We start from the raw sequence: 27539 nt of genomic DNA, 5'->3' as shown, positions 1-27539 counted from the left end.
ACTGTTATCTCTGGTGGGCGTGTACTAACTGCTACTCCTGTCTCCTGTGGGCGTGTCCTAACCGCTACTCCTGTCTCCTGTGGGCGTGTACGTATGCTACTGTTATCTCTGGTGGGCGTGTACTAACTGCTACTCCTGTCTCCTGTGGGCGTGTCCTAACCGCTACTCCTGTCTCCTGTGGGCGTGTACCGATGCTACTGTTGTCTCTTGTGGGCGTGTACTAACTGCTACTCCTGTCTCCTGTGGGCGTGTACGTATGCTACTGTTATCTCTGGTGGGCGTGTACTAACTGCTACTCCTGTCTCCTGTGGGCATGTCCTAACCGCTACTCTTGTCTCCTGTGGGCGTGTACCTATGCTACTGTTATCTCTGGTGGGCGTGTACTAACTGCTTCTCCTGTCTCCTGTGGGCGTGTACTAACCGCTACTCCTGTCTCCTGTGGGTGTGTCCTAACCGGTACTCCTGTCTCCTGTGGGCGTGTCCTAACCGGTACTCCTGTCTCCTGTGGGTGTGTCCTAACCGCTACTCCTGTCTCCTGTGGGCGTGTCCTAACCGGTACTCCTGTCTCCTGTGGGCGTGTCCTAACGCTACTCCTGTCTCCTGTGGGCGTGTCCTAACGCTACTCCTGTCTCCTGTGGGCGTGTCCTAACCGGTACCCCTGTCTCTGTTGTACTGTTGGGTTGGGTTTATATTTTGAGAGGAGGTTGTGTGTTCATGCCGATGCGAGTGCAGATGAGAGAGAGAGGACGTGTGAGAGGTGTTTGTGAAATGTCGCATTAACGTCACAGCGCTCAGAGCGGATATTCTATTCCTCACATCACTAAGTCATGATGTCATCATCGCCCATCCCCCGACACACCCAACAATTCTAAACTTACACTTGCTCCTCATATCTTTCGTTTATTTTACACACACACACACTCACACACACACACACACACACACACACTCACACACACACGTGAATGCACTCAGATGTAATCTTGGGATTCGTTGTTTGTTAAGATTTCTCAACTGTGATTTGTCACGTGATGATTTTACGTCATCGTCGTTACCGACACGCTGCTCCGCTATCACAGGAACATCAGTCAGGGTTTGTTTGTTTGTTTACTTATTCACTTACTATATATTTCCTTATATTTAAAAAAAAAAAAAAACTTTTTTATATCCTTGTGTTGTTTCCACCAAAATATTTTTTCTTCATTTCTTTAATAATTTTTTTTCACAATTATTAATTGAAATACATAGATAAATAAATAGATAGATGATAGATAGATAGATGATAGATAGATAGATGATAGATAGATGATAGATAGATAGATGATAGATAGATGATAGATGATAGACAGATAGATGATAGATAGATGATGATAGATGATAGATAGATAGATAGATAGATGATAGATAGATAGATAGATGATAGATAGATGATAGATGATAGACAGATAGATGATAGATAGATGATAGATAGATGATAGATAGATGATAGATGATAGATAGATGATAGATGATAGACAGATAGATGATAGATAGATGATGATAGATAGATAGATGATAGATAGATAGATGATAGATAGATAGATGATAGATAGATAGATAGATGATAGATAGATAGATGATAGATAAATGATAGATAGATGATAGATAGATGATAGATAGATGATAGATAGATGATAGATAGATAGATGATAGATAGATGATAGATAGATAGATGATAGATAGATGATAGATAGATAGATGATAGATAAATGATAGATAGATAGATAGATGATAGATAGATGATAGATAGACGATAGATGATGATAGATGATAGATAGATAGATAGATAGATGATAGATAGATAGATAGATGATAGATAGATAGATGATAGATAAATGATAGATAGATAGATAGATGATAGATAGATGATAGATAGACGATAGATGATGATAGATGATAGATAGATAGATAGATAGATGATAGATAGATAGATGATAGATAGATAGATAGATGATAGATAGATAGATGATAGATAAATGATAGATAGATGATAGATAGATAGATGATAGATAGATGATAGATAGATGATAGATAGATAAATGATAGATAGATGATAGATAGATGATAGATAGATGATAGATAAATGATAGATAGATAGATAGATGATAGATAGATGATAGATAGACGATAGATGATGATAGATGATAGATAGATGATAGATAGATGATAGATAGATGATGATTGATGATGATAGATGATAGATAGATAGATGATAGATGATGATAGATGATAGATGATAGACAGATAGATGATAGATAGATAGATGATGATAGATGATGATAGATGATAGATGATGATAGATGATGATAGATGATAGATAGCTGATAGACTGATAGACAGATTAGTCTTCTACCTGGTATGGGTTGTATTTGACGGCGTATCGTGAGTGTTATTAGTATCACAGTGAACTGATTTAAAGTGTTCTGTGACGAGGACTCAGCGAACCTTCACTAGGACTCTAGTACATTAACTAAACCCACGGCACTCAGAACCACAGAAGAAGAGCGCGTTCCAGAACAGATCCGTTTTCGGTTTCATCAGAACCCGGAGTAAAAATAAATTATTATCAGAACCTGTAAAAGTATCACTGTGACTCACACACACACACACACACACACACACACACTCATACATGATTGAATGTTTGCTGAATTGAGGAGATAAGGAGACAGTGGAGCGTCAGGAGAACGCTGCGTGAGCGATTCAGACGGGAAATGAGGCGGAAAATAACAGACCCGATGATTCTGTCTCACTCTCTCAGATAAAACCTCATAACTGTCTCGCTCTCTCAGATAAAACCTCATAACTGTCTCACTCTCTCAGGGTTTAGAAAATAATGATCTCATTACACAGAAACACATCATACCATCATGCTACTGAGAGAGAGAGAGAGAGAGACAAAGAACAGAGACGGAGCAAAAAAAGAAAGAAGGAGAAAGAGATAGAGTGAAAAAAGAAAGGACGAGCAAGAAATAAAGACAGAGGAAGAGAGACAGAGAGGAAGAGAGATAGAGAGATGTTTTTATTTTATTTGAGCATTATTATGATCTAGAGCTAGCACTAAGGAGCAACTCCAATGCTAATAACTAATGTAGCTAGCATCTGAATAAAATGCTAACGGCTAATCACATCACGTCCGTCTGGAACCCGGCGCTAACTAACCGCACGCTAACCACACACCTGAACGCTCGCAGGTAACACAGTGGACCTGTCTCAGTGTTAAACATCTCAGTGTTATCCAAACTGACCTGTGTGTGTGTGTGTGTGTGTGTGTGTGTGTGTGTGTGTTGTTTCAGTGACGGATGAGGACACAGTTAAGAGGTACTACGCTAAATTTGAGGAGAAGTTCTTTCAGACATGCGAGAAGGAACTGTCCAAGATCAACACCTTCTACTCAGGTAAACCTTCTTCATGATCTCTATGACCGTGTTTGTGTGTGTGAGTGTGTGTGTTTAATCCCCATCTAAAGCATTAAATACATCTTAAATGAAATGCTAAATATCACTAGCGAGCTGATTCGGAGTGTGTGAGAAAGTGTGTGAGAAAGTTTTCCCACTAAACCTTTCTCTAAGAGCGCGTTCCCCCTGATTGGTCCGTGTGTCGAGTCTGAATCAGATGGAAATCGATTCGTTTGGTATTTGGTTTGGTCTCACTCTGCACATCATATAAATACAACAAAAAGCAAATAATAAAACACATCTCGGATCAAAGCGGCTCGGGCCCACAGCAGAACACCTCAACCCAAAACACCTGGCGTGTTCGATTCACTTCCTGCCGTCGAGTCGATTCGGAGTCGATTCGGAGTCGATTCAGAGTCAAATTGTGCTAAGGTTCACTTGGAAGCAGACTGAGACCACACTCATGGAGTTCTTACCTGAATAAAGAACCAGGCTCTTCAAACAGACTGAACACTGTGTGTGTGTGTGTGTGTGTGTGTGTGTGTGTGTGTGTGTGTGTGTGTGTGTGTGTGTGAAAGAACCCTATAAATCCAGAATGAATGTGATCGGACACTCATTATTACCTTCCATTTCCAACAACATTACTAACGTGTGTGTGTGTGTGTGTGTGTGTGTGTGTGTGTGTTCAGTCAGCATTCTGCATGTCTTTAACGGAGCGTGTGATCACGGCTCACACACCCCTCCGAAATACACAGCTTTATTTTTAACTCATGCTCGTAATATTTACTGACGTCCAGGTTTAGTGTCGCATGATAAGTAAGTGATAAATCCTGTGTGTGTGTGTGTGTGTGTGTGTGTGTGTGTGTGTGTGTGTGTGTGTGTGGATAAACGATTAACTGGCGATGACACAAAACCTCTTCTGGGAAGTGTTGCATTGGCAGCAATGTGTCTAAACCTCAAACACACTCGTATTGTCCCAACAGAGTCGTGCTGAACACACACACACACACACACACACACACACACACACACACACTGTCACCCTCTTAATCCTTTTCTGACCCTGATGTGCCTCTGCTCCAGTCATCTCTCTCTCTGATTATTAATAGTGTGGGTGTGGTGGAGTGTTTTGCTGAATTTAACACACACACACACACACACACACACACACACACACACACACACACACACACACACACACAGAAGTTTGCATGTTAGCCGACTCAGAAATCCTCAGGCAGGGGTGTGTGTGTGTGTGTGTGTGAGGACAGGAGGTAGATTTCGGGCTCGTTCTGCACTCGTTGGTCCCTGAGGGTGTGTTTAGTCTGGGGGGGTTCCTCACACTCGGTGACACACTGCCCGGTATTCACACGTCTGCGCAACTCGATCTGCCGGTCCACTTCCTGTGAAACAGAGACGCCTGTTTACCCTCCACACACACGCACACACACACACACACACACATGAAAGCGTTCCAGGAAATCCAAATCTGTATCAGGAGCTCAGTTCCACTACAGGAAGAAGAAGAAAAACTCTTCAGTAAACGATGTTTTTTTTAAATCATCACAGCGACTAGCTACCCGAGCGTTTATACCTACGCCAGCCAGCTGTCTCCACATACAGCTAGTCCTCTTTGAGCTGTTCCACGTTTTGTAGTGGATTATACCTCGTAAATGTTCGCCGTTTCAAATCTGTGTCGTTTGTAGAATTATTTACAAATTGAAAAAATAAAGTAAACGAAGTTGGAGAAGCTGTGTACAGGAGAACCGTAGCCTGGAAGGAGCACGCGTTAGCCTTCACGCAGCACGTACCGCAGGGAACTGGGCCGAGACCAGATCCTGGAGAAGATGGCTGAAAAGTCACTTTTAAAAAACAAAGCCATACGAAACGTGTTTGGAATTCGACGGAAGGAACGTTAGAGTCAGCGCGTGTCTGAAAAGGTTCTCCGGTCTGACGAGATTACAGAAACATTGAACGAAACCCTCCTTCTGGCGGAAACCCAACCCTGAGAAGACCACATCAGCACGGTGAAGCGCGGTGGTGGGAGCGTCATGCCGTGCGGATGCTTTTCGTGAGCAGGGACCACGGAACGGCTTGGGGTTGAGGGTAAGAGGGCTGAAGCCGAATACGGGGCAGCTCTAGAGTGGTTCAGAAACGAAGAGAAGAACGTTAGAACAGTCCGGTCAAAGATCCGGTCGAGAACCTGCGGCAAGACTTCGCTGAAGATCGACGTCACCTCTGGTAGCGGTGGATAGAATGACGTCAGCAGCTGCCTAGGGTTCTGATGATGATCTGTGGATATTGTGTGTGTGTGTGTGTGTGTTGTAGAGAAGCTAGCGGAGGCTCAGCGGCGTTTCTCCACGCTCCAGAACGAGCTGCAGTCCTCGTTGGACGCTCAGGGGGACAGCATCATAGGAAAGAGCAGGAAGATGGGTCTGGCTCTGAGCAACGAGGAGAGGAACAAACACCGCAACATCAAAGACCTGAAACTGGCCTTCAGCGAGTTCTACCTCAGCCTCATCCTCCTGCAGAACTACCAGGTACACCTGTCTGTCTCTCTCTGTCTGTCTGTCAGTGTACTTCCTCCAGAAATACCTGGTTCTCCTGTCTGTCTCTCTGTCTGTCTGCTTGTCTGAGGAAACCCTGTCGGTTCTCCGCCCGTTCCTCTGCAGAACCTGAACTTCACAGGGTTCCGTAAGATCCTGAAGAAACACGATAAGATCCTGGAGACGCAGCGCGGAGCCGACTGGCGTGTCTCACACGTGGAGGTCGCGCCCTTTTACACGTGCAAAAAGATTACACAGCTCATCTCCGAGACTGAGGTACTCGCGCACACACACACACACACACACACACACACACACACACACACACTCTCCAAGTCATATCATACGATTTTGTGATGCCGCCATAACCATTAAAACACATTGTTTGATGGACACTACCGGCATGTGATGACGTTCTACTCTGGCATCCTAATGTGTGGTTTGGGACGCAGCCCGTCACAGTCTGCGTGCCTGGAACGAAGGATTAGTCATTTCCTTGGCTGTGTCCCAAACCGTGTAGTGCTGTGTGAATCAAATAGTGGTACGTAGCTAATCAATTAGCTGCCGGGTGTGGCCACGTCCCAAACCACACTCACCTGCAGGCTGTTTTAGTAGACCATGTAGTAATGTGGTTTGGGATGAAGCCCGTGACATGTGTGCATCGATGGGGTTTTTAACAAACGGGCTGCGTCCCAAACCGCACACCACTTCACCACAGAGTATATGGGACATGTTATGCCTTCGGTGATTTTGATATCAGCAGTGTAGCGTGCCGTTTGGGACACAGCCGCATTACAGAAAGCTTAGTAGTGAAGTTTAAATACTCTCGGTATGGATCCTGTGTCCCATCATTTACTACTTTAACACAGTATTTAAAGTTTATTGTTGTGTTTGGAAACACACACACACTCAGTTTTGTTTTATTTTTTGACCTTTGACCCTGTGTGTTTAAGACCCTGGTAACTACGGAGCTTGAGGGCGGAGACCGACAGAAAGCCATGAAGAGACTGAGAGTCCCACCACTGGGGGCAGCTCAGGTACACGCACACACACACACACACACTTACTGTACACGCATATACTGTATGTAATGTGCGTCTCTTAAGGTGTGGTGATTTTTATTTCCGTCCTCAGCCCGCTCCTGCCTGGACGACGTTCAGAGTCGGACTCTACTGCGGAATCTTCATCGTCCTCACCGTCACCTTCGTCCTCAGCGGTACCGTCCTATTCCTCACTGTGTGCACTAACACTACCGCCTTAAATCACAGTGCAACTCATAACAACAGTCTTACAGTGGTGATTAATTATTAAATTATTACTGCCTGCTGATCTGATAGTCGTCGACGAGCCTCACTGGGTTCACGAGCTTTACGTGATCATACGCGCTGCGAATGAACCTTTATAATATTTACAGGTATTTGCATGTTGTGTTTATTAACCCAGCGCAGGGAAGCGTTGAACTGAACGCTCCGCGCCGCGACTCGCTTTCGGTGCAAAACGGGCAAGATTTTACCTGACATGCTGATAATACGCTACTGAACCCGCCCTAAACCCTACCAGCCCCGCCCATTTGCCCGTTTCGGACTTTGATACGCTGCGGCATGACGCGCAGGCCCAGCCGTCTGATTAAACACACGGGATTGTGTACATTGTGGAGTAAAGGCTGTAAACGGTACGCTTCCGCTCCGCAGGTGCGTTTTATTTCCATGATAAGAACGTGTGGCCGATGGTGCGGATGTACCGCGGCGGCTTCCTGCTCATCCAGTTCCTCTTCCTGTTGGGCATCAACACGTACGGCTGGAGACAGGCTGGAGTCAATCACGTGCTCATATTCGAACTGAACCCACGCAACAACCTGTCTCACCAACACCTGTTCGAGGTACACACACACACACACACACACACACACACACACACACGGTGTATGTGTTATTACAGGTGGTTCTTATAATAGTCTGTTATCATAACAACTAGATCGTTATCTAAAGAATAAACACTGTGTATTTGTGTGTGTGTGTGTGTGTGTAGATCGCAGGCTTCCTGGGTGTGTTATGGTGTGTGAGTATCTTGTTGTGTCTCTACGCCGACACTATCGGGCTGCCCATGCAGGCGAGTCCTCTCATCCTGTACGGCCTCATGTTCCTTTTACTCATCAACCCCTTCAAAACGGCCTACTACAAATCCCGCTTCTGGCTCCTCAAATTGCTGGTGAGACACACACACACACACACACACGTGTATATATATATATATATATATATATATATATATATATATATATATATATATATATATATATATATATATCATGTCATTGTGAGGACATTTGTTCAGGGCTTTCAAAATGGCCGCCCAAGACAATAAAACAACATTTGATTATTGTTAGTTGGATGGTTACGTCAGTAGCAGGCTTTAGTGTGTATGAGTGTTTAGTGTGTGTGTGTGTGTGTGTGTGTGTGTGTGTGTGTTTAAGGGTTAAATGTGCATTAGCCGCAGGTGAGCGAGACAGTGAACTCAATCAGTGCTGAATTGATCTGCTTGTATTCATCAAAGCTGCTGCTTTTTGTTCTGTGTGTGTGTGTGTGTGTGTGTGTGTGTGTGTGTGTGCTTGATAATGGAATGCAGCTCCATCTCTGCAGAAATGGTGGCTGTGGCTGTGCAATCATTACGGAGATAGAGCTATCACACACACACACACACACGCTGATGTTTTTGTATCCAGTCTCCACCATGTCAGAGCTGCCACACACACACACACACACACACACACACACACACACACACACATGGAGCCATCTGCACGTAGTCTGTGCTTCAGTCACTGTGTGGATTTTATGGCTCAGAAACTCACACGTCCGAAATAACACACAGAAATGAAACACACTCTCACCGATCCAGCCCGAAGAAAACAGAACCGACTCAACAGAACCAGCAAGAGAACTGTACTGACCAGAACGTTCTAGATCATTACAGACAAAACCAGAACCATAACATTACTGGTATATCACTAGAACATTACGGATACACGCACGCACACACACACACACACACACACACACACACACACACGCAGTCAGTTCCCGTGGTCTTTACGCAGGTCAGAGAGGTGAAAGAACAGTAAATGGTATTAAATGGAATTCTGTGATGTGGAAAATGCCGGCTGTAGCCTGCAGGCACTGTATACACACACACACGCGCTCACACACACACACACACACACACTTTAATCCATGAACATCTGATCGTAACATGAAATGATGCAACAGGGCGAAAGGCTCAAAAACGTAAAAACATTCATAGAGAACATGCCTTTCTAATGTTTTATACCCGCACCATCTTTCACTGAGTCTAAGCCCCGCCTCCAAAACACTGCCATTGGTCGAACAGTACGAAAATTATTTTTATAACAGGTGAGCGACAAAAAAAATTCCAGAATGTAGAAAGATATTAAGGTGTGTATGTCTGTGGCTGCAGTAATTACAGTCTGTTATTGGTAACATCATTAGCTTAGCATTGCTAGCTTAGCATTTTTAGTTTAGCATCATTAGCTTATCTCACCCCCTGGTGTCAGTATGCACAAAATGACATCATCATACACTATATTACTGTAACGAATACGGTTAGTAAAGATGAGGAAAGGGTGGAGACATGTTGGCTCCGCCCACTGCTCTGTGATTGGCTCCTGCATTCTCCCCCGCAGTTCCGCGTGTTCACGGCGCCGTTCCACCGCGTGGAATTCGCTGATTTCTGGTTGGCTGATCAGCTGAACTCTCTGGCGATCGTGCTGATGGATCTGGAGTATCTGGTGTGTTTCTACAGTGTGGAGCTGCAGTGGGGGGACATGGATGGCCTGCTGCCCAATTATTCAGGTACCGGACCCTACAGAACCAGAACCATGACACTACTGACCCCAGAGAACCACAGTCAGAACAGTACTAAGCTAGTAGAACCAACCCCTGCACTACTGCGCACAGGCATCAAACATTAACATAGCTGGTGTATCTACCAACATAGCTAACAGTACTGACCCAGCTGAACCAGAACGTTATTGACCCAGTAGAACCAGAACAGTATTTACTCAGTAGAACTGGAACAGTACTGATCCAGCTGAAGCAGAACAGTACTGACCCAGCAGAATCAGAACAGTACTGACCCAGCAGAACCAGAACAGTATAGTACTGACCCAGTTGAACCAGAAAAGCACTGATCCAGCAGAGCAGTACAGTACTGACCCAGTAGAACCAGAACAGTACAGTGCTAACACAGCAGAACCAGAATAGTATTGACCCAGTAGAACCGGAACAGTACTGAGCCAATAGAACCAGAACAGTACTGATCCAGCAGAATCAGCACAGTGCAGTACCAAAACCTTATTCGCCCCTGCGAAACCAGAACATTACTGACCCAAAGTGTGTGTGTGTGTGTGTGTGTGTGTGTGTGTGTGTGTGTGTGTGTGTGTGTGTACAGATGACAAGAAATGCAACAATTACTCGTACGGACTGCGTGCCATCATTCAGTGTCTACCCGCCTGGTTCCGATTCGTCCAGTGTCTCCGCCGTTACCGTGACACCAAGCGGGCGTTTCCTCACCTGGTGAATGCTGGGAAATATTCTACAACCTTCTTTGTGGTGGCGTTCTCCGCCCTGTACAGCACACACAAAGGTAATGGTTACACAACTACACACCTGAAACACACAACTACACAACTACACACCTGAAACACACAACTACACATCCACACACCTGAAACACACAACTACACAACTACACACCTGAAACACACATCTACACAAACTACACATCCACACACCTGAAACACACAACTACACAAACTACACACCTGAAACACACATCTACACAAACTACACACCTGAAACACACAACTACACAAACTACACACCTGAAACACACAACTACACAAACTACACATCTACACACCTGAAACACACATCTACACAAACTACACACCTGAAACACACAACTACACAAACTACACACCTGAAACACATAACTACACATCCACACACCTGAAACACACAACTACACAAACTACACACCTGAAACACACATCTACACAAACTACACATCCACACACCTGAAACACACAACTACACAAACTACACACCTGAAACACACATCTACACAAACTACACACCTGAAACACACAACTACACAAACTACACACCTGAAACACACAACTACACAAACTACACATCCACACACCTGAAACACACAACTACACAAACTACACACCTGAAACACACATCTACACATCCACACACCTGAAACACACATCTACACATCCACACACCTGAAACACACAACTACACATCCACACACCTGAAACACACAACTACACATCCACACACCTGAAACACACAACTACACAAACTACACATCCACACACCTGAAACACACAACTACACAAACTACACACCTGAAACACACATCTACACAAACTACACACCTGAAACACACAACTACACATCCACACACCTGAAACACACAACTACACAAACTACACATCCACACACCTGAAACACACAACTACACAAACTACACACCTGAAACACACAACTACACATCCACACACCTGAAACACACATCTACACATCCACACACCTGAAACACACATCTACACAAACTACACATCCACACACCTGAAACACACATCTACACAAACTACACACCTGAAACACACAACTACACAAACTACACATCCACACACCTGAAACACACAACTACACAAACTACACATCTACACACCTGAAACACACAACTACACAAACTACACATCCACACACCTGAAACACGCAACTACACAAACTACACACCTGAAACACACAACTACACAAACTACACATCCACACACCTGAAACACACAACTACACAAACTACACACCTGAAACACACATCTACACAAACTACACATCCACACACCTGAAACACACATCTACACAAACTACACACCTGAAACACACATCTACACACCTGAAACACACATCTACACATCCACACACCTGAAACACACATCTACACAAACTAAACATCTACACACCTGAAACACACAACTACACAAACTACACCTGAAACACACAACTACACACCTGAAACACACATCTACACATCCACACACCTGAAACACACATCTACACAAACTACACATCCACACACCTGAAACACACAACTACACAAACTACACATCCACACACCTGAAACACACATCTACACAAACTACACATCCACACACCTGAAACACACAACTACACAAACTACACACCTGAAACACACATCTACACAAACTACACACCTGAAACACACAACTACACATCCACACACCTGAAACACACATCTACAGAAACTACACATCCACACACCTGAAACACACAACTACACAAACTACACACCTGAAACACACAACTACACATCCACACACCTGAAACACACATCTACACATCCACACACCTGAAACACACATCTACACAAACTACACATCCACACACCTGAAACACACAACTACACAAACTACACACCTGAAACACATCTACACAAACTACACATCCACACACCTGAAACACACAACTACACAAACTACACACCTGAAACACATCTACACATCCACACACCTGAGATGCATACCTACACCTCTCTCTCTCTCTCTCTCAGTTGTTGTCACATGCTCTATTTCTCTCTATTTTTATTTTTCGTTCTTTGTATTTATCTGTTTTGCTCTCTATCTCTGTCTATTCACGTCTGTCTGTCTCTCTATCTGTCTCACTCACTGTCTCTCTCTCTCTTGCAGTCTCTGTCTTTCTGTCTCACTCTCTCTGTCTCTTTATGGTTATCTCTTGGCTTCTCTCTCTCTCTCTCTCTCTCTCTCTCTCTCAGAACTCGTGTATCTTCTCAGAAACAGAACCGCAGTCTGAATCGATCAGGTTAAGATGCTCCACTAAGCCGCTTGATCCTTTTTATTATTTATATACAGAGCAGTTATTAATTTATTTCTGTAAATGTCGCCCTTTTAAACTAAACTCTGTTCTGCTGCTCTTTTATTTCCCTCTCGCTCGGACTAATCCCGGGCGCCGGTTCTCGTGATTTCTGTCCTGCGTGGATTAGATTTCAGTCCTGATGTCGGAGGCTGCAGTGCGAGTGTGTGAGACTTCCTGTTTATTATTCGGGTTCAGGCCGGAGCCGAACTGGTGTATAAACCTGCTGAGTCACTGCTGCTCGGTGGGACGCGCTCCATCCCGGACTTTATGTCCTCTCTGACGTGTTTAGGATGTTAGAAAAGTTCACTTTCTCCTGACAGCACTAACACTCCACGCTTCTAACCTTAATCCTAAAGATGTCCGATATTAACCCCACATGAGCATCACAAATCAAACCTCAAACCTTAAATCTGTAACCTTCAGGAACTGTGACTATCAGAAAATGTCTGTGGTATCGGAGGAATAACGAGGAAGAGGAATAAAGCGCTCTGACGCTGATTATTTTCCTACTACAGCACATCCTGAAGTCTTTTATTCCTCTTACACCTCAGCGATCATTCACAAGTATTAAACACCACATTGTACTTTTTATCTGTTTATAGTTACACTTACATCGTGACACGAGTGAGTTCCTGTTCTCGCTTACGTTACAGCAGCTATAACACTCGCTCCTTAACCACACAGTGTGTGTGTGTAGTGTGTGTGTGTAGTGTGTGTGTGTAGTGTGTGTGTGTAGTGTGTGTGTAGTGTGTGTAGTGTGTGTGTGTGTGTGTGTGTGTAGTGTTCAGAACAATGTTCTCCATACAGATGTGAAGATGAAAGGAAGAGGCAGATGTGAGAGGGTGCAGTAGGTGAGGAGAGAGAGATGGAGAGAGAGAGATGGAGAGAGAGAGAGAGATGGAGAGAGAGAGAGATGGAGAGAGAGAGAGAGATGGAGAGAGAGAGATGGAGAGAGAGATGGAGAGAGAGAGAGATGGAGAGAGAGAGATGGAGAGAGAGATGGAGAGAGAGAGAGAGAGAGATGGGGAGAGAGAGAGGGAGAGAGAGAGAGAGATGGAGAGAGAGATGGAGAGAGAGATGGAGAGAGAGAGATGGAGGGAGAGAGATGGAGAGCGAGAGAGATGGAGGGAGAGAGATGGAGGGAGAGAGATGGAGAGAGAGAGAGAGAGAGAGATGGAGAGAGAGAGAGAGAGAGATGGAGAGAGAGAGAGAGATGGAGAGAGATGGAGAGAGAGAGATGGGGAGAGAGAGAGAGATGGAGAGAGAGAGAGAGAGAGAGAGAGAGAGAGATGGAGAGAGAGAGATGGAGAGAGAGAGAGAGATGGAGAGAGATGGAGAGAGAGAGATGGGGAGAGAGAGAGAGATGGAGAGAGAGAGAGAGAGAGAGATGGAGAGAGAGAGAGATGGAGAGAGAGAGAGAGATGGAGAGAGAGATGGAGAGAGAGAGATGGAGAGAGAGATGGAGAGAGAGAGATGGAGGGAGAGAGATGGAGAGAGAGAGAGATGGAGGGAGAGAGATGGAGGGAGAGAGATGGAGAGAGAGAGAGAGAGAGAGATGGAGAGAGAGAGAGATGGAGAGAGAGAGAGAGAGAGATGGAGAGAGAGAGAGAGATGGAGAGAGATGGAGAGAGAGAGATGGGGAGAGAGAGAGAGATGGAGAGAGAGAGAGAGAGAGAGAGATGGAGAGAGAGAGAGATGGAGAGAGAGAGAGAGATGGAGAGAGAGAGAGAGAGAGAGAGATGGAGAGAGAGAGAGATGGAGAGAGAGAGAGAGATGGAGAGAGATGGAGAGAGAGAGATGGAGAGAGAGAGAGATGGAGAGAGAGAGAGAGATGGAGAGAGATGGAGAGAGAGAGATGGAGAGAGAGAGAGAGATGGAGAGAGAGAGAGAGAGAGAGATGGAGAGAGATGGAGAGAGAGAGATGGAGAGAGAGAGAGAGATGGAGAGAGAGAGAGAGAGAGAGAGAGATGGAGAGAGATGGAGAGAGAGAGATGGAGAGAGAGAGAGAGATGGAGAGAGATGGAGAGAGAGAGATGGAGAGAGAGAGAGAGATGGAGAGAGATGGAGAGAGAGAGATGGGGAGAGAGAGAGAGATGGAGAGAGAGAGATGGAGAGAGAGAGAGAGAGAGATGGAGAGAGAGAGATGGGGAGAGAAAGAGAGAGAGAGAGATGGAGAGAGAGAGAGAGAGAGAGATGGAGAGAGAGAGAGAGATGGAGAGAGAGAGATGGAGAGAGAGAGATGGGGAGAGAGAGAGAGATGGAGAGAGGATGGACTGGTGTGGTGGAGGGGGCGGGGCTGTAATTGCTCGCCCGCAGCGAGACAGTGGAGCGTGTGACGCTTCAGGAATACGGATGAGGCTGCGAGCGAGAGCGGATCCTTTATGTAAAGTCTTTTGTGATTGCCTTTTTCACGGCTTATTTGTTTTGCGGTCGTTTACGCTGGTAGTTTGTTCTTTGAAGTGACCCTTGGGATTTTTATCGGGATGAAAACCTGCTTCTGTTACCGTAAAAACACAGAAACCCACTTTTAATCTTTTTAATCCTCTTTCTCTGTGTAATGCCGGCGTTTCCCCCGTGTGCGGTCCGGCCTCTGTCCGGGACGCTGCGCTGGGTGTTTGAGTGACGGGGAGGACCCGGTCCTGACGAACACGCACATCTGCTTAATCCTCATCTGGAACACAGCGCTGTGATCCGCCCGCTTATTTATTATCCATTAAACAACCTACTTATTAACGCACGTGTGGATTCTGCACAGCTCCGCTGGGCCGACTGTTCACTTACGCTATAGCACTTAGAAACAGCAATCTCTTTACTCCCTCTCTCTTTCTCTCTTTACTCCCTCTCTCTTTACTCCCTCTCTCTTTACTCCCTCTCTCTTTACTCCCTCTCTCTTTCTCTCTTTATTCCCTCTCTCTACTCCCTCTCTCTTTACTCCCTCTCTCTTTACTCCCTCTCTCTTTACTCCCTCTCTCTTTCTCTCTTTATTCCCTCTCTCTTTACTCCCTCTCTCTTTACTCCCTCTCTCTTTACTCCCTCTCTCTTTACTCCCTCTCTCTTTACTCCCTCTCTCTTTCTCTCTTTATTCCCTCTCTCTTTACTCCCTCTCTCTTTACTCCCTCTCTCTTTCTCTCTTTATTCCCTCTCTCTTTACTCCCTCTCTCTTTACTCCCTCTCTCTTTCTCTCTTTATTCCCTCTCTCTTTACTCCCTCTCTCTTTACTCCCTCTCTCTTTCTCTCTTTATTCCCTCTCTCTTTACTCCCTCTCTCTTTACTCCCTCTCTCTTTCTCTCTTTATTCCCTCTCTCTACTCCCTCTCTCTTTATTCCCTCTCTCTTTACTCCCTCTCTCTTTACTCCCTCTCTCTTTACTCCCTCTCTCTTTCTCTCTTTATTCCCTCTCTCTACTCCCTCTCTCTTTACTCCCTCTCTCTTTACTCCCTCTCTCTTTCTCTCTTTATTCCCTCTCTCTTTACTCCCTCTCTCTTTACTCCCTCTCTCTTTCTCTCTTTACTCCCTCTCTCTTTACTCCCTCTCTCTTTACTCCCTCTCTCTTTCTCTCTTTATTCCCTCTCTCTTTACTCCCTCTCTCTTTACTCCCTCTCTCTTTCTCTCTTTACTCCCTCTCTCTTTACTCCCTCTCTCTTTCTCTCTTTATTCCCTCTCTCTTTCTCTCTTTATTCCCTCTCTCTTTACTCCCTCTCTCTTTACTCCCTCTCTCTTTCTCTCTTTATTCCCTCTCTCTACTCCCTCTCTCTTTACTCCCTCTCTCTTTCTCTCTTTATTCCCTCTCTCTTTACTCCCTCTCTCTTTCTCTCTTTATTCCCTCTCTCTTTACTCCCTCTCTCTTTACTCCCTCTCTCTTTACTCCCTCTCTCTTTACTCCCTCTCTCTTTATTCCCTCTCTCTACTCCCTCTCTCTTTACTCCCTCTCTCTTTACTCCCTCTCTCTTTCTCTCTTTATTCCCTCTCTCTACTCCCTCTCTCTTTACTCCCTCTCTCTTTACTCCCTCTCTCTTTCTCTCTTTATTCCCTCTCTCTACTCCCTCTCTCTTTACTCCCTCTCTCTTTACTCCCTCTCTCTTTCTCTCTTTATTCCCTCTCTCTACTCCCTCTCTCTTTACTCCCTCTCTCTTTACTCCCTCTCTCTTTCTCTCTTTATTCCCTCTCTCTACTCCCTCTCTCTTTACTCCCTCTCTCTTTACTCCCTCTCTCTTTCTCTCTTTATTCCCTCTCTCTACTCCCTCTCTCTTTACTCCCTCTCTCTTTACTCCCTCTCTCTTTCTCTCTTTATTCCCTCTCTCTACTCCCTCTCTCTTTACTCCCTCTCTCTTTACTCCCTCTCTCTTTCTCTCTTTATTCCCTCTCTCTACTCCCTCTCTCTTTACTCCCTCTCTCTTTACTCCCTCTCTCTTTCTCTCTTTATTCCCTCTCTCTACTCCCTCTCTCTTTACTCCCTCTCTCTTTACTCCCTCTCTCTTTACTCCCTCTCTCTTTCTCTCTTTATTCCCTCTCTCTACTCCCTCTCTCTTTACTCCCTCTCTCTTTACTCCCTCTCTCTTTACTCCCTCTCTCTTTCTCTCTTTATTCCCTCTCTCTACTCCCTCTCTCTTTACTCCCTCTCTCTTTCTCTCTTTATTCCCTCTCTCTACTCCCTCTCTCTTTACTCCCTCTCTCTTTACTCCCTCTCTCTTTACTCCCTCTCTTTTTCTCTCTTTATTCCCTCTCTCTACTCCCTCTCTCTTTACTCCCTCTCTCTTTACTCCCTCTCTCTTTACTCCCTCTCTTTTTCTCTCTTTATTCCCTCTCTCTACTCCCTCTCTCTTTACTCCCTCTCTCTTTACTCCCTCTCTCTTTACTCCCTCTCTCTTTCTCTCTTTATTCCCTCTCTCTTTACTCCCTCTCTCTTTACTCCCTCTCTCTTTCTCTCTTTATTCCCTCTCTCTTTACTCCCTCTCTCTTTACTCCCTCTCTCTTTACTCCCTCTCTCTTTACTCCCTCTCTCTTTACTCCCTCTCTCTTTACTCCCTCTCTCTTTACTCCCTCTCTCTTTACTCCCTCTCTTTTTCTCTCTTTATTCCCTCTCTCTACTCCCTCTCTCTTTACTCCCTCTCTCTTTACTCCCTCTCTCTTTACTCCCTCTCTCTTTCTCTCTTTATTCCCTCTCTCTACTCCCTCTCTCTTTACTCCCTCTCTCTTTACTCCCTCTCTCTTTACTCCCTCTCTTTTTCTCTCTTTATTCCCTCTCTCTACTCCCTCTCTCTTTACTCCCTCTCTCTTTCTCTCTTTATTCCCTCTCTCTACTCCCTCTCTCTTTACTCCCTCTCTCTTTACTCCCTCTCTTTTTCTCTCTTTATTCCCTCTCTCTTTACTCCCTCTCTTTTTCTCTCTTTATTCCCTCTCTCTACTCCCTCTCTCTTTACTCCCTCTCTCTTTACTCCCTCTCTCTTTACTCCCTCTCTCTTTACTCCCTCTCTCTTTCTCTCTTTATTCCCTCTCTTTACTCCCTCTCTCTTTACTCCCTCTCTCTTTACTCCCTCTCTCTTTACTCCCTCTCTCTTTACTCCCTCTCTCTTTCTCTCTTTATTCCCTCTCTCTACTCCCTCTCTCTTTACTCCCTCTCTCTTTACTCCCTCTCTCTTTCTCTCTTTATTCCCTCTCTCTACTCCCTCTCTCGTTACTCCCTCTCTCTTTACTCCCTCTCTCTTTACTCCCTCTCTCTTTACTCCCTCTCTCTTTACTCCCTCTCTCTTTCTCTCTTTATTCCCTCTCTTTACTCCCTCTCTCTTTACTCCCTCTCTCTTTACTCCCTCTCTCTTTCTCTCTTTATTCCCTCTCTCTACTCCCTCTCTCTTTACTCCCTCTCTCTTTACTCCCTCTCTCTTTCTCTCTTTATTCCCTCTCTCTACTCCCTCTCTCTTTACTCCCTCTCTCTTTACTCCCTCTCTCTTTACTCCCTCTCTCTTTCTCTCTTTATTCCCTCTCTCTACTCCCTCTCTCTTTACTCCCTCTCTCTTTACTCCCTCTCTCTTTACTCCCTCTCTCTTTACTCCCTCTCTCTTTCTCTCTTTATTCCCTCTCTTTACTCCCTCTCTCTTTACTCCCTCTCTCTTTACTCCCTCTCTCTTTCTCTCTTTATTCCCTCTCTCTACTCCCTCTCTCTTTACTCCCTCTCTCTTTACTCCCTCTCTCTTTACTCCCTCTCTCTTTCTCTCTTTATTCCCTCTCTCTACTCCCTCTCTCTTTATTCTCTCTCTCTTTATTCTCTCTTTCTTTATTCTCTCTCTTTATTCTCTCTCTCTTTATTCTCTTTATTCTCTCTCTCTTTATTCTCTCTCTTTATTCTCTCTCTATTCCCCCTCTCTATTCTCTCTCTTTATTCTCTCTCTCTTTATTCTCTCTCTTCACGTTAATAAGAACGCAGCTTGTCGTGTTAGTGAGAATCCGCAGAGAAGCGTAAACTCCTCCGTCCTGAATGTGTCGAAAACTTAACCAAAGCACTGACACTGGAGACTCCTTCCATACATGTTACATATTTATTCATTATTCTTTGCAGATCTATCTATCTATCTATCTGTCTATCTATCTATCTGTCTGTCTATCTATCTGTCTGTCTGTCTATCGGTCTGTCTGTCTGTTTTGGAACTACTTTCTCTCAATTTAGACCTTGTATGTGAAATCTTGGTCAATGAAATGATTTCTGATTCTGTATGTCTGATGCAAATACAGATAAATAAATAAATCAATAAATGAGCTGTTTGAATCTATTTTTTTTTAAGTATTGAATGTGAAGTAAAGATGTTTGGAGAGGAAAGGACAGTTCTGGTAAAACGCAGCTACGTGTCAAACTAACCCCAGTGCACTCATGACGCGTGTAATGTGCAGTATTTATTTATGGTGAACTGTCGTCCCCTGGTGGACACTGTGAGAACAGCAGGCATCGATAAAATGGCGGAGTTTACTTTCTGAGTTGTTCAGTACAGGTGTTATTAATGATGGGGCAGGATAGACTAGTGACTTCTCTCTCTCTCTTCTCTCTCTCTCTCTCTCTTTTCTCTCTCTCGCTCTCAGACCAGGGTGACACCGACGCCGAGGCGTTCCTCTACCTGCTCATCGTCTTCTCCACCATCAGCTCCCTCTACACACTGATCTGGGATCTGAAGATGGACTGGGGTCTGTTCGACCGCAACGCCGGGGAGCACACCTTCCTCCGGGAGGAGATCGTCTATCCGCAGAAGGTAACACACACACACACACACACACACACACCTAAATATTACAGGCTCGCACCCACAACCCTTTAAACCTGAGAGCTGATTGGATGTCATTATATTTTTTGTTATTTTGCCCAGCATTGATTTCTGCTACAGTGATAATAATAATGCTAATAATAACAATAATAACATTTTATGCGTGTCTGTGTGTGACGATGACATCACTTCCTTTTTCCTGCAGGCGTATTATTACTGTGCCATCGTGGAGGACGTGATCCTGCGTTTCTCCTGGACTCTTCAGATCGCTCTGACCAACATGACAAACGTCTCCTCCGCTGATATCGTGGCCACCGCTCTCGCCCCACTGGAGGTGTTCAGGTACTCTCACACACACGCATACACTCACACACACGCACACACGTACACACACTCACACAGAGTGCAGGACACTTGTTATTGCGTATTGTTATCTGTGTGCGTTGTAGGCGTTTCGTGTGGAACTTCTTCCGTCTGGAGAACGAGCACCTGAACAACTGCGGTGAGTTCCGGGCGGTGCGGGACATCTCCGTGGCTCCTCTGAACGCCGACGATCAGACACTGCTCGAGCAGATGATGGACCACGAGGACGGAGTCAAACACCGGCAGGGCAAGAAGCCCTGGAGGCGGAGCCACAGCCTCACACTGCGACGCCCGCTGCTGCACTCCCAGTACGTCCCATTCCACACTCGCGCCTTTAACGAGTGATTTTTTCCTGATCTTAGGGCTGCGGCGATACGACATCAAATATCATATCACGATTCTCGATATATCATCTCAGATCAGGAATCACAGTGTATAAAGAGTCAGAACCCTGGCGTTCTAGAACCGCTGAGACGCACGCTTAGAACCGAACCACCACCACAAGTCACGGGTTCTATGTATAAAGATCCTCCATGATTGTTGCTATGGTACGATGTCACATTAGGACACGAATACCACATTGTGTGTGTGTGTGTGTGTGTGTGTGTGTGTGTGTGTGTGTGTGTGGGTTGCAGGTCCAAGAAGGACACTAAGGTGCTGATTGAGGACACGGATGACGAAGCCTTCAGCTGAGCAGCGCGAAGACGTTACACCTCTGAAGAGCACTGCACACACACACACACACACACACACACACACACACATCATTAGAGAGCGGGCTCAGCCTCACAAACACACACACACACACACACACACAACAGCAGTAATCGAGCACAAACAATCAAGAGACCTTTCAGTACAAAGCATTAACAATACACACACACACACACACACACACACGCACACACACAGGGTACTGTTATTTTTAATTTATCGTTAGTTTTTATATTAGTCTAGTTTCTTTTTTAAGAATTTATCGATCGCCTGACTGTTTACAAACTTAATAATAATAATAATAATAATCGCTACAAATCTACAGGAAGTGACATCATTACAGTGAAGAACTGAAATGCAGCAAGAACAACAAACACTGAAGTGTGAACTTCAGCTCTGGACTACGCACACACACACACACACACACACACACACACACACACTTACTTTGAAACTGACGGCGTGTTGTATTTCTATTTGTGCTTTTTGTAACGGCTTTTTTCACAGAGCACTTGCAGGGAAAGTGCGCGTCGGCGCCATGTTCACTACGCAGCGCCGCCTCACTTCCTGTTCTACTTTATTTCATTTTTTCCCCCTTTATCTTTGCCTTTATTTATTGTTCATATTCTTAAGAGTCAGACGGACCCACTGATGGGTATTAAAAACCGGAAAAGTGACTTCTAATGTAGAAGTGGCTGCGTCCCAAATCGCACACTACCCTACTTGAGGCTGGCATGAGTACTCACTCGCCCCTATTAAACTTCACAGTTTTAGCCGAAATGGACTTCCGGGGTGTTATGGGGTGTTATGTCGTGAAGCTAGTGTGAGCACACGGACCCTGCCGTAAAGCACACCAACAGAACCGGTGTTAAAACGCTTTACTGACATTCATCATGGTGAACTCTTAGCAAGACGCCCGTTAGGTCGAGGGCGGAGTCAATCTTTCTGATGTGAGCTAGTCCGGATTGTACCGATTGCGTGATTCATGGCGATGGAGTTATTCCGATGACGTGCGTTTCACACGCCGTGATCCCGTGAAAGCGTGACCTTATTGAGGGGGTGGAGTATTTTCGATGAAGTGTGATGCGATGCAGAGCGATTGTGGGAGGAGCCTTCACTCAAACGATGTGATCTATAAAGGCGGAACCTTCCAGGTGACATGGTTTAAGGAGGCGGAGATTGATCAATGAGATACGGGTTAAGGGGGTGGGGCATCGAAATGGGCGGGGCCTTCTTTTCAGATGATTTGATCAATAAAGGTGGAGTCTTTCAGATTACGCTGGTTGATGAGGCGGAGCTCTATAAGTGAGATGTACAACCATTGTGGGCGTGTCCTTCTTTTCAGATGATGTGATCAATAAAGGTAGAGCCTTTCAGATGACAAGCGTCAAGGGGTGGAAGTGCAGAGTTCTTGTGGGCGGAACCAGATGATTTGGGTATGACACAAGTGCTTTGGAGGTGGAGCCGCTATATAGGGGCGGAGACTCTAGTTACAGTTAAAAGGTAAAACCTACAAGGTACGCATCCAGTGCTTATACAAACACTGCACAGACCGCTAGTGTTCACTATTTAGCACACCAGGGTGTGGTTTGGGACGAGGCCCCTAATTACCTTCATTAGATCTATTAGAATTAACTTCATTATTTTTTATTATTTCGAACAACCATGAGCTACAAAACGTGATGACGTTATGATAGGTTGTCTTTTATTTTTCAACACACACACACACACACACACACATACACTCAAACATAAACACACACACACACACACTATAAGAATGACGACAATGATGTCTGGATGGAGAATACGAGTGTGTGGACACTGCTCTGGGATTCGCTGCTTTTCACACACACACACACACACACACACACACACACACACACACACACACACACGCGGATGTCAGGAGGAGCGTGTGTTTGATTACTCCATCCCGCTCGTCCATGTTATCCAGCTGTCCTACTGTTAGCACTCATGCTAACGGTGTCATGGTTACTGTTAAAAGTTTTGCAATTTGTGAGCACAATCTCTCTCTCTCTCTCTCTCTCTCTATCTCTCTCTCTCTCTCTATCTCTCTCTCTCTCTCTCTCTCTCCTGTCTCTCTCTCTCTCTTTCTCTCTCTCTCTTTGTCTCTCTCTCTCTGTCTCTCTCTCTCTCCCTCTCTCTCTCTCTCTCTCTCTCTCTCTCTGTCTCTCTCTCTGTCTCTCTCTCTCTTTCTCTCTCTCTCTGTCTCTCTCCCTCTGTCTCTCTCTCTCTGTCTCTCTCCCTCTCTCTCTCTCCCTCTCTCTCTCTCTCCCTCTCTCTCTCTTTCTCTCTCCATCTCTCTCTCTGTCCCTTTCATTCCTTCTCTCTATATATCAATGTTTCTGTCTCTGGAAGTGATGTGTCATTCACAAAAGAGTCGGCTCTCAACGTTCACTTAAAAGAGTCGTGAAACTTTTGTGAATCTTTTTTTTGTTTGTTTTTCATAGATCCAAGCCATTGCAGGGTAATTTGTTGATTTCATCATCATCATCATCATCATCATTATTATTATTATTTGAAAAGAGAAAAAAAAAACCCTCAACGAAACGATAGTAAGAACGAATCCTTCGACGAGCCATTCGGGAGCCGAAAAGAGTCGACTCTTATTTGTGAGCTGAGCCAGATGATTTGATTCACTGAAAAAGAGTCGCCTGTGTCGTTCTGTTTCTCTTTAAATTTCTATCTCTTTCTTGTGTGCGTACACGTAAACAGTGTCAGTCTCTCGAGGACGAACAGTCAGTGTGTGAAAAGACGGGGATTATGGGGGGAAAACAGATGTTTATGGACGTTTTAGAAGAACGTTTTGTGCTATTTTTCTTCACAAGTCTAAAAATGAATCGTGTCATAAATGATCCACTGAAACCGACCACCAAAGAGCTTCTCTGTTGCCACATACATACCTGCAAACATTTACACTTCACACACACACGCACACACACACACACACACATGCTAATTCTGTTGTCGTTGTGCCAGTGGTTGTCTCGCCTGCATGCTACTTCGATGTTTCCCTGTAAATAGATTTAACTTATTTTCTATAGGAATGATGGGTAATTTATTGTCTCGGTATTTATGGATAGAGCAGTATTATGCTTAGCGACGGGACTCTGTCTCGTGCGTGACGCTCTCGTGACTGTAGAAACGTTGACTCCTTCCATTCCACGTGCCAATTCATTACTTGGGTCCTTGTTTTGCCGAAGGAAAGCGATCCCTGGGTCGACATAGAAATGTATTCAATTTGATTCCCCAATTTCAAACTTGATACCATTAGCTCCTCTAATGTTAGCTAACTAGCGAGCATGGCTCTTGTGGTAAGAACGGAACTTGTAGATTTGTGTGTTTGGTGTTGGGATGGCGCACACACACACGATGTTCAGCGTTTCAGTCATTAAATTGACTAAGAAGCCATTAAATTAAGCTAATAACGCAGTTGGAAATATAGCTGCTGGGGATAAACTAGCTCACGATCGAGGCTAACAGTTTAGCTAAGTAGTACAGAAAATGACGGACCCGAATAACCTTGGAAGCGAACCATCGGGAACGTCAGCATGACCCTCAGACGTGTTGATGAATGATGAACTCAACCCCAATTTTAAAGTAGCATTTAGCCTGATGCTAGCTAGCTAGTTAGCGAATCCTGGTTTTAACTACACAATAGTTCACTTTTTTAATGAATTTGGCTAGCTACTAGCTAACTCTAGCTACAGCTGAAGGAGTGAAATAATGTTACGTTTTATTAATTTGCTAAATACGGTATCGCGGATTGAGAATGTAAATATCGGCACACGTCTTCATAGATTCATGTTTTGGTCACATGGTGAAGGACGGCGTGATGAATATTCATGAGTGTCCAGCGTCCGCTCACTCGGCGTCGTTAACCTCTCAACGTGAGGGTGGTTTTTTTACATTACATTTTTATACACTTACGGGCTCTGACATCGTGTGTGTTCTCACTGGGGGGGGGGGGGGGGGGGGGGTGTTTCTGTGCACGCTAAACCCACGATGTTCCGTGCTTGTTGATATTTCTGCATCTTTTCTATCTCGGTGTTGTGTCCGTTTCTTACTTTCCGACTGTGACGATGATGTTCGTTAGCTAATCGATGGATAATATTAATAATAGATAGATAAATAAAGCGTTGTGTGTTCGACGGAGAAGAAAAACGCGTCCTGCGGAGTCGTGTGTTAATGTGGAGTGAACTATGATGCTCGTATACGATGCTCTTGTTTCTATTTCTGTACAACACTTTGGTGATGATGTCATAACTTGGTTTTATAAACCACGCCTATTTTTAAAACCTGCCTCTGTCTCTGAGTTTTTTATTTCAGCACACAGATCAAAGGGCTTTAACTCATCTTCACTCCTTCACTTATACCCTCCTCACTCCCTACTCACTCCCTACTCACTCCCTACTCCCTACACCCTACTCACTCCCTATACCATATACCCTACTCACTCCCTACTCCTTATAACCTCCTCACTCCCTACTCCCTACACCCTACTCACTCCCTATAACCTCCTCACTCCCTATAACCTCCTCACTCCCTACTCCCTACTCACTCCCTACTCACTCCCTACTCCCTACACCCTACTCACTCCCTATACCATATACCCTACTCACTCCCTACTCCCTATAACCTCCTCACTCCCTACTCCCTACTCACTCCCTACTCACTCCCTACTCCCTACACCCTACTCACTCCCTATACCATATACCCTACTCACTCCCTACTCCTTATAACCTCCTCACTCCCTACTCCCTACACCCTACTCACTCCCTATAACCTCCTCACTCCCTATAACCTCCTCACTCCCTATAACCTCCTCACTCCCTACTCCCTACTCACTCCCTACTCACTCCCTACTCCCTACACCCTACTCACTCCCTATACCATATACCCTACTCACTCCCTACTCCTTATAACCTCCTCACTCCCTATAACCTCCTCACTCCCTACTCCCTACTCACTCCCTACTCCCTACACCCTACTCACTCCCTATACCATATACCCTACTCACTCCCTACTCCTTATAACCTCCTCACTCCCTACTCCCTACACCTTACTCACTCCCTATACCATATACCCTACTCACTCCCTACTCCTTATAACCTCCTCACTCCCTACTCCCTACACCCTACTCACTCCCTATAACCTCCTCACTCCCTATAACCTCCTCACTCCCTATAACCTCCTCACTCCCTACTCCCTACTCACTCCCTACTCACTCCCTACTCCCTACACCCTACTCACTCCCTATACCATATACCCTACTCACTCCCTACTCCTTATAACCTCCTCACTCCCTATAACCTCCTCACTCCCTACTCCCTACTCACTCCCTACTCCCTACACCCTACTCACTCCCTATACCATATACCCTACTCACTCCCTACTCCCTATAACCTCCTCACTCCCTACTCCCTACTCACTCCCTACTCACTCCCTACTCCCTACACCCTACTCACTCCCTACTCCCTACACCCTACTCACTCCCTATACCATATACCCTACTCACTCCCTACTCACTCCCTACTCCCTACACCCTACTCACTCCCTATACCATATACCCTACTCACTCCCTATACCATATACCCTACTCACTCCCTACTCCTTATAACCTCCTCACTCCCTACTCCCTACACCTTACTCACTCCCTATACCATATACCCTACTCACTCCCTACTCCTTATAACCTCCTCACTCCCTACTCACTCCCTACTCACTCCCTACACCCTACTCACTCCCTATACCATATACCCTACTCACTCCCTACTCCTTATAACCTCCTCACTCCCTACTCACTCCCTACTCACTCCCTACACCCTACTCACTCCCTATACCATATACCCTACTCACTCCCTACTCCTTATAACCTCCTCACTCCCTACACCCTACTCACTCCCTACTCCCTACACCTTACTCACTCCCTATACCATATACCCTACTCACTCTCTACTCCTTATAACCTCCTAACTCCCTATAACCTCCTCACTCCCTACTCCCTACACCCTACTCACTCCCTACACCATATACCCTACTCTCTCCTCACTCCCTACACCCTACTCACTCCCTACTCACTCCCTACACCGTACACCCTACTCACTCCCTACTCCCTACACCCTACTCACTCCCTATACCATATACCCTACTCTCTCCTCACTCCCTACTCCCTACACCCTACTCACTCCCTATACCATATACCCTACTCACTCCCTAC

General features: G+C 45.2%; 1 protein-coding gene across 1 annotated transcript in view; it reads left to right on the top strand.

Moving 5' to 3' along the window:
- Positions 1-25621, top strand: part of xpr1a (xenotropic and polytropic retrovirus receptor 1a) — a 63877-nt gene extending 38256 nt beyond the window's left edge. Inside the window, exons 3-15 of the mRNA XM_017467798.3 lie at positions 3336-3437; positions 5766-5977; positions 6110-6259; positions 6937-7020; positions 7118-7199; positions 7675-7862; positions 8012-8191; positions 9684-9852; positions 10451-10645; positions 20040-20206; positions 20424-20560; positions 20668-20889; positions 21217-25621. Of these exons, the coding sequence (XP_017323287.1) occupies positions 3336-3437; positions 5766-5977; positions 6110-6259; positions 6937-7020; positions 7118-7199; positions 7675-7862; positions 8012-8191; positions 9684-9852; positions 10451-10645; positions 20040-20206; positions 20424-20560; positions 20668-20889; positions 21217-21274 (1946 nt within the window). The 3' untranslated portion in view covers positions 21275-25621. The remainder of the gene's footprint in view (positions 1-3335; positions 3438-5765; positions 5978-6109; positions 6260-6936; positions 7021-7117; positions 7200-7674; positions 7863-8011; positions 8192-9683; positions 9853-10450; positions 10646-20039; positions 20207-20423; positions 20561-20667; positions 20890-21216) is intronic.
- The last annotated feature ends 1918 nt before the right edge of the window (positions 25622-27539 follow it).

The sequence above is a fragment of the Ictalurus punctatus genome, chromosome 5 (genome assembly GCF_001660625.3).
Source record: "Ictalurus punctatus breed USDA103 chromosome 5, Coco_2.0, whole genome shotgun sequence".
Classification (NCBI taxonomy): Eukaryota; Metazoa; Chordata; class Actinopteri; order Siluriformes; family Ictaluridae; genus Ictalurus; species Ictalurus punctatus.
Note: the sequence above shows the minus strand (reverse complement) of the source record. Positions and strands in the feature narration are given on the sequence as shown.